Source organism: Tupaia chinensis, unplaced genomic scaffold, assembly GCF_000334495.1.
Source record: "Tupaia chinensis unplaced genomic scaffold, TupChi_1.0 Scaffold143823_1, whole genome shotgun sequence".
NCBI classification, from domain to species: Eukaryota; Metazoa; Chordata; class Mammalia; order Scandentia; family Tupaiidae; genus Tupaia; species Tupaia belangeri.
In genome coordinates this window covers 430,695-439,149 of record NW_006203673.1, presented here as the reverse complement: position 1 = coordinate 439,149, position 8,455 = coordinate 430,695, and the positions used below count along the sequence as shown (strand labels likewise).

Below are 8,455 nucleotides of genomic sequence, written 5' to 3'. Positions count from 1 at the left end.
CACTTAAGAGCGGTGTGGGAAGCTACCACGCAGACATCTGGCACGGCCTCTCCACCGCCTTGCCAGGGTACCTGGGCAAGAAGTGCTCAGGCAGCAGCAGGAAGAGACGCGATAGCCGGAAAGGCCAGAGAGGGGCCCAGAGCAGAAGAGCCAGCCAGCCGCTGCCCAGCCAGCGCTGGTGCCAGCCGCCAAGTGTGAGCTGCACAATGACGACGAGGATGGGCGAGTGGTGTGTCCAAAGACGCTTAAACAGAAAACCCGGGGCAGGACAGTGACCCCACTCTGGAAAAGAGAACATAAATAGACCATCTGCTGGGGCCACCCTGTCGGGATTCTGGCCATGCACACACACCTGACGTGTTCTGCAAGCTGGCAAGCCAGGGTGTGAGCCCTATAGCCAGCCACGTGGGATCTGGCTCGCTCAGCAACCAAGCCACAGATACTCAACTCTTTATTTCAGGTTTTTGCCACACGGTGCACGCTCTCGTAGGAGACAGAGGGAGAGTTAGAAATCACTCACCCGGGGGGGACGGCTACACCACAATCCCTTCTCCCCTCAGAATCCTGGGCACGCATGCACACTCTCACCTGCCTGGCATGATTCTCAAGCCACTAGGTCCAGGACTCAAACCGCTGTCAGCCATGTGGGAATCCAGCACCTTAACCACCATGCTATGCTGGCCTCAATACACAACTCTTAACAGCTATTGTGATAATTTAGAAACAATTAGAAAAAAGGGGCCAGCAGGTGGCATGGTGGTTATATGTGCTGGATTCCCACATGGCTGACAGCGGTTTAAGTCCCAGACCTGAGGGCTTGCTTTCTCGCTTTGCCTCGCTCTCTCTTTTCCTCTCTGTCTGGTCAAATTAAAAAATAGTAATAAAAAATGGAATTAATTAAATAAATAAAGTATATCATTTTTTAAAAAAGAAACAATTATGGAAACTTCAAAAAGTCTGTGAAAAAGGAATCCAACTCTGAATTTATTTTGACGCAAAAATACTTTGAAATCCCTGCACAGTGCCTCCCTAACAGGCCCCCGTGATGGCTCTGCAATCACCGAGGTCTCAGACGCAGAGCCCCTGACGGGATGCCGGGACCACAGGGCCTGAGCTACGCTGAGGCCTGGCAGCCATCCATGCATGCCCCAGGCACAGGCTGGCATAGGTCGTGCAGACTGTCAGGGTAAGACTGGAGGACTTCCCGGAGCAGGCGTGCCTCTGTGCTCAGGCCGCTCCGGACACCCGATGGCATTTCCTTGCACTTAGCCACCTTTTCCTCATCGAAGGGAAAACCGATAAACTGGAAATCTGATACTTTGACAGATGGAAGCTATTTTAGAAAGTAAGTGTTAAGTATTAAGTGTTTCTTGAAACCCCAGACCTGCCACCGCGAGGACAGCGGCCAGCCGCTCGCTCACCCTCTTCTTCAGCCGCTCCCGCTCCTTCAAGGTGAGCGTGTCAGCCTTGGCGATGACAGGCACGATGTTCACCTTGTTGTGGATGGCTTTCATGAAGGCCACGTCCAGGGGCTTGAGCCTGAAAGCGAGTGCAGAGATGTAACCAGCTCTGTCCCCGAAAGCCACTTCGACCCTCACATCACGGTGAGCAGTCCCGGGAGATGGGCCGCGCGGCGACCGGCTTACCCATGCCCGAAGGGTGACAGGAAGTAGAAGCAGCAGTGCACCCGGTTGTCCACAATGTGGCGCCTATTCAGGCCGCTCTCGTCATGCAGGTACCGCTCGAACTGCTCGTCGATGTACGAGATGATCGTCTTGAAGCTGAGCGCAAGAGACGGCGGCAGCTGGGAGGGCACTGCAGCAGGAGTGCCAGACCCCGCTCTTCACCTGCCCTATACCTCTGTCCATGCACGCATGCGCGCACACACACACACCTGCACACATATACACATACGCACATAATATACATGCAAACACACACACTATACAGACACTTGTACGCACCAACACATACGTACATACATGCATGCAACATATACACATACGTTTGTCTTTATACACATGCACCCATATACAGACATCTATTTAAATACACACTCACCAGTCATGTATATGGACACACACGTATGTAGGCATACATGTACATACTCATATACACCACACACACACATACACACACTCACACACTCACAAAAGTGAATGATTCACTTTCGAGATGGCACCAGGAGACCGACTCCCGGACTTGGAGAAACGAGAGTCTTTGGAAGTGCCCAGTGCGGGGAGCTGGACACCTGAGAACTTAAGAAGCCCTGGAGGCCTGACCAGTGGAGCTCGACTGTGGGCGCGAAGGGCACAGGCCACGCACACTGATCTATGGCACGGACAGCACAGCACCAACGTGCGGCGAGGAGACGCCTGACGTAGCGGGGCACGAGGACCGCTGGGTTAAACCGTGTAGCGGAGGGCACAGGCAGAGGGGCCTCAGCAGGCCCGGTGCAGGGGAGCAGAAAGCCGCCTGCTCTACTCCCTGGGCAACGGTGCTAACGAGCAGCCTCTCACACATGACTGCGTCCGAGGTGCCTCGGCAGTGTCCCTCCCTTCCGCATGGGAAGGGCCCGCTCAGCCCCACGCTATGCACAGGCGCTTTCCAGCCCGGCTCCCGAGGGTGCAGAGGACACTCCAGCTCAGCACTGCGAGGTCCTCCCCGGAAAGCCTGTGCTTGCTGAGCCCGACGCTGCCCCGCCGCTCCCTTAGACCCCACCCCCGCCCAAGCCTGACGGGATAGACGGGAGCTGCTCAGCCCTCGGCCTCCCGCTCCCTGGCACGCACCAGTCCCTGCAGTTGATGGCGTCGCCATAACCGGGAGTGTCCACCACCGTCAGGCGCAGCTTGACCCCCCGCTCCTCGATCTCGACAGTTGAAGCCTCAATCTGGACAGTTCTTTCAATTTTCTCTAGTAAAGAAATAAACTCAGTAGTGAACAGACAGCCTGAAGCCCTGTGTGAAGGGACCTACCTGCTGGCAACAGGTGACTCGGACTCAGAGGGTATCCCCAGGACCACATAAAAATGCCCCCAGAGGCAGCAAGACCAGGTAAATGCTGACGTGAAGACTAAATTGCTGCTCAGAAGATTAAAAAACCTGGGTTTCAGTCCCAGACCTGGTGGCTTAAAACTCACACTGGGTACATGTGTGTATGTGCCCAAAATCCTGAGAGAAGAATGGAGAAGAGACTGCGGTATGGTCACCACCCTGCCCCAGGGTGATTTCTTGCTTTCTGTCTGTCTTCTGGTGAGTGCTCGTGCCCTATAGCAAAAATCTCTCTTAAAAAAAGTCGACATGAAAAGGATCTCTCCGGGCCGGCCCACAGTGCGGCAGCTAAACCTGCAGAAAAGCCACATCTTGTCCAGGTTTGTGTTCTGGCATCGGCAGCTGGAACCCTGCCAGAGGGGCACATACCCAGGGCCCGGCGGCAGAGAACTGGAGGGCCCCAGCTGCAGTGTGGCCAGGCCCCAGGGGCCCTCGCTCCTTGCCTCCTCTCTCGGATGGGTATGCACATACCCTCAGGGTGCTTTAAAAAAAAAACGAGTAATTTTCTGTTCCTTGGATAAAGAAAAAAATGTTCTAAATTCATTAAAAAGCGGAGTTCTGAGTTTTTGTACATGTCGTCTTTGCAGCATCTGTAGTGAGGCGAACACTGCCCTGGGTTCTCCCACAAACTGTAGAACGTGATGCTGTGACAGAGCCAACGGAAGAGAGGGCATCCCATGGGTGGCATGGGACACTCGCGACCAGGCCAGATCCCCGGGGCAGCACACCTTGCCCGCCTTGGTCAGCAGGACAAACCAGCACAAGGGGAAGGCCGCCGTTAGCGCGTGCTCACCAGCAAAGTCGCCGTGGGGCCCGCCGACCCGAGTGCTCCTCACCTGCGGCTCCAGGTATGACTCTTTCTGGGTAGAGGTCCGTCAGGAATAGGCTGTCCCCCCCAAGCCGGGCGGGAAAGACGGGAGCTGCTCAGCCCTCGGCCTCCCGCTCCCTGGCACGCACCAGTCCCTGCAGTTGATGGCGTCGCCATAACCGGGAGTGTCCACCACCGTCAGGCGCAGCTTGACCCCCCGCTCCTCGATCTCGACAGTTGAAGCCTCAATCTGGACAGTTCTTTCAATTTTCTCTAGTAAAGAAATAAACTCAGTAGTGAACAGACAGCCTGAAGCCCTGTGTGAAGGGACCTACCTGCTGGCAACAGGTGACTCGGACTCAGAGGGTATCCCCAGGACCACATAAAAATGCCCCCAGAGGCAGCAAGACCAGGTAAATGCTGACGTGAAGACTAAATTGCTGCTCAGAAGATTAAAAAACCTGGGTTTCAGTCCCAGACCTGGTGGCTTAAAACTCACACTGGGTACATGTGTGTATGTGCCCAAAATCCTGAGAGAAGAATGGAGAAGAGACTGCGGTATGGTCACCACCCTGCCCCAGGGTGATTTCTTGCTTTCTGTCTGTCTTCTGGTGAGTGCTCGTGCCCTATAGCAAAAATCTCTCTTAAAAAAAGTCGACATGAAAAGGATCTCTCCGGGCCGGCCCACAGTGCGGCAGCTAAACCTGCAGAAAAGCCACATCTTGTCCAGGTTTGTGTTCTGGCATCGGCAGCTGGAACCCTGCCAGAGGGGCACATACCCAGGGCCCGGCGGCAGAGAACTGGAGGGCCCCAGCTGCAGTGTGGCCAGGCCCCAGGGGCCCTCGCTCCTTGCCTCCTCTCTCGGATGGGTATGCACATACCCTCAGGGTGCTTTAAAAAAAAAACGAGTAATTTTCTGTTCCTTGGATAAAGAAAAAAATGTTCTAAATTCATTAAAAAGCGGAGTTCTGAGTTTTTGTACATGTCGTCTTTGCAGCATCTGTAGTGAGGCGAACACTGCCCTGGGTTCTCCCACAAACTGTAGAACGTGATGCTGTGACAGAGCCAACGGAAGAGAGGGCATCCCATGGGTGGCATGGGACACTCGCGACCAGGCCAGATCCCCGGGGCAGCACACCTTGCCCGCCTTGGTCAGCAGGACAAACCAGCACAAGGGGAAGGCCGCCGTTAGCGCGTGCTCACCAGCAAAGTCGCCGTGGGGCCCGCCGACCCGAGTGCTCCTCACCTGCGGCTCCAGGTATGACTCTTTCTGGGTAGAGGTCCGTCAGGAATAGGCTGTTGATGAGTGTCGACTTCCCGAGGCCCGATTCACCTTCAAATGGAAACGGAACCTTGTCACACCCCACGTGCACGCACAGGCAGGCCTGCTCCCGCTGCCCCACTGACGCCAAGCTGTGTCCGGGAAATGGTGCTCATAGCTGGCACCCCACCTGGCCGGGGCAGCATGGAAAGCGACACGCGCCTGGGCCTGGGGACTCGGTGGCAGTCAGGAACACGTGCTCGTCACAGTGTGGGACAGACCTCAGCGCTTGCTCTCTACTCAGGATGCAAGGACGCAGTCAGGATGCAGCTTTGCGTCCTGCTCAAGGGAGCGTGCACGCGGAACACAGTGGTCGGCCACACTGGGAGCACCCTGCACCATGGGGGCAGGCGGGAGGTGGCACCACTCCCGCCAGGCTCCAGTGGGCTCTGCCAGCCCTGTGCTGCTCCTCTGGCCCCACGCAGGCAATGGCCACGCCAGGCGGTGCTCTGCCCAGAGACTCCTGTCCGGGTAGCACACACTCGCCCCACTCCTGCGAGTTCATGCCTTCTCTGATGCCTGCACGGGGAGGGCCTCTTCTCAGCACTGCAACCGCGCGCAGGGTATCCGGGCTTCAGAGAAGGTGTGAATGCACAGAAGGGAAGCTCTGCCCCGGAGGCTGGGTGAGCCCCACTGCAGGCCATGCTGCTGTGCACGGCCCCACCTTCGGCATCATGCTGTGCTTGCAGGCACCTGGGTCTGAACCGCGCCACCCACCAAGTCCTGCACGGGGTGGGAAAGAATGCGCACCCATCATAAAATCACTTCTGGGAAGGTCAAGAGATGAACCTGGAAGACACCAGCCTGCACTCCAGTTCCGCAGGTGTGAGGAAGCCAGGCGGGAGCCGCCCCAGCAGGGCATGCGGGGGTGGCCAACCACGGTATCAGCCATCCACTCGCCTCCCGGCCAGCGGCCCAGGGGCTGGGAGAAACATGAACGGACACTGCAGCCTTCTGTAGGCCTGGTACAGCCTAGACACTGGCACACCCCACACAGTAAGCCCAACGCAGCCCAGGCTCCCAGGAGCTGAAGCAGTGAGGGCCCAAACAGGCCCCCGCTGTTGCTGGGACGGGCACGTCTGCCATGGTTGAACACATCTCCCCCAGGGTCAGTGCTGGAGCTTGGCTGTGCTGTGATGGGAAGAGGCGCCATCCGACTGGTGGTGGAAGGGGAGGGCGAGACGGGCACAGTGCCCCCCGCATGGCCCTACAGCCCGGGTGGGGCCACACTCCGAGTTGCCCTACCTGTCTCACTGACCACCAGAGGTCCCTCTGCCATCAGAAACAGAACGCGCCCCCCACCCCCACCCCCGCACACTTGAGCCTAAGGCAGCGTGGCCTGGCAGCGCGAGGCCAACGCCCGCTGCGGCCTATGCCCGGCAACACAGGTGCTCGCCCTGGCTTCCTTCCTTGGTGTCACCACTGACTTGATTTCGGAGTCCTTGACAAGCTGCTATCTAGACACCTGCACAGATCTGTCATTTATTTTAATGTGCCCGTTTATTTAAAAAAAATTAACTTTATTATTATTTTTTTTTTGATCAGAGAGAGAGAGAAAGAGAGAGAGAGAGAGAGAGAGGTAAAGTGAGAAAGCAAGCCACCAGGTCTGGGACTCGAACTGTAGTCGACCATGTGGGATTCCAGTGCCTTTAACCATGCCACCTGCTGGCCCCAGAATGTGCCTGTTTCTTAAGAAGTCTACCACAGTTCACACACACACACTCTTACACAGCGGTAAGACGTGCTGGCCGACACACACACCTAGATACCCTGACTCCATCCAGAATCCAGGCCACCTACAGCCCGTGACCTGCTCAGTGAGCCGGGCCCCTGGGACAGGCCACATCCAGCCTGTCTACCTTACTGGCATGGCGCACATGGGAGTGTCAGACCAAGGGCACACGCTCGCCTGTGAGCGCCCTGGTAAGCCACCCGAACCATGACCTGCGCGTCCGCATCCAGGGCACGCATGACCGGCGCCCACTCCCTTACCTGTGCCATCGCCCACAGGTCAAGAGAAAGCAGCTGTGGACACCCACAAGCAGTCTCTTGGGCAGACTCGGGAGTGACACTGTTGGGCACACCCTGCTTGGAAACACACCTAGTCTCCATGTGGCCGGGGCCTTTCCCTCTCTCATGGCAACTGGGGAGCTCAGATAGGCCCACACGCTTGCCCACACCCAGCTGCCCACAGGGAAAATGCCAGCATGCCGGCAGGAGCACACTGGTAGCAATGGCTTCAAGGTGCGGTTTCTGGACTCCAGACGTGACTATCTTGGGCCAGTCAGCGATGTGACTGAGGTGGCTGGATCCCACATGGCTGACCGATAGTCCTGGACCTGACGGCTTGTAAAACGCGCCAGGCACATATACGTGCATGCTCACAACCCCGACAGGAGGAGAGGTGGAGAAGGGTTTGTGGTGTGACCATGCCCCCAGGAGATGCCTTGCTTTACCCCTCTCTGGTTACAAATGCATTTACTCACCCCACGTGACCACCTAGCTGTGACAGCACTACTTACGAAAGACTGACCTTCCCATGGAGTTACCCTGGCATCTTGGTCAAAAAACCAGTTTGTCTTATACAAGGGGAAAGTTCAGAGTTCCTGGGAAAATGGAATTCAAGTAAAACTCATTTTGGTGGAAAGATGTGTGTCCATATGAGAATGGAAAGGTATTGTGTTCAATGCTATCTTTTACTTGCTTGACACGTGATGCATTTATGCTTTGAGAGCCCATAATGCACTCTGTAAAAATTTACAATGATTAAATGTAAATTAAAAAACTATTGGGACTGGGAACCAGCAGTTAGTGTAATGGCTATGTCGCTGGACTCCCACGTAGTTGACCGCGGTTCGCGTCCCGGAACCGGTGGCTTAAAACTCACGCTGGGCGCGTGTGCGTGCGTGCCCAAGATTCCGAGAGGAGAATGGAGAAGGGATTGTGGCGTGCCCAATCCCCCTGGGGGGTGATTTCTCGCTTTCTGTCTCTATGTCTCTCTCTGTCTGTCTGGAGAGTGCACACGCCCTATAGCAAAAACATCTCAAAAAAATAAATAAATAAAGAACTGCCACCTTCCACCTAAGTCTATTAGTGCTAAGTGCTGAGGGACTGTGGTGGTTGTTTTTTTTTTTTGTTTGTTTGTTTTGTTTTGTTTTGTTTTTTGCTATAGGGTGTATATACTCATTGGAGAGCCAGAGAAACAGAAAGCGAGAACTCACCCTCCAGGGTGGATGGCCGTGCCACAATTCCTTCTCCTCTATTCTCTTGGGATTT

General features: G+C 55.7%; 1 protein-coding gene across 4 annotated transcripts in view; it reads right to left on the bottom strand.

Annotated features, from left to right (window-relative positions):
• Positions 1-8,455, bottom strand: part of SEPTIN2 (septin 2) — a 47,537-nt gene that overhangs the window by 11,365 nt on the left and 27,717 nt on the right. For 3 of the 4 annotated variants that reach the window (XM_006165171.3, XM_006165172.3, XM_006165170.3), the window contains 4 exons: positions 5,105-5,191; positions 4,008-4,131; positions 1,647-1,781; positions 1,422-1,539 (listed from right to left, as the gene is read on the bottom strand). In XM_006165171.3, the coding sequence (XP_006165233.1) occupies positions 1,422-1,539; positions 1,647-1,781; positions 4,008-4,131; positions 5,105-5,191 (464 nt within the window). Of the gene's footprint in view, positions 1-1,421; positions 1,540-1,646; positions 1,782-2,789; positions 2,914-3,886; positions 3,939-4,007; positions 4,132-5,104; positions 5,192-8,455 lie in introns of those variants that run through there. The other variant, XM_027766998.1, reaches the window with a different exon arrangement.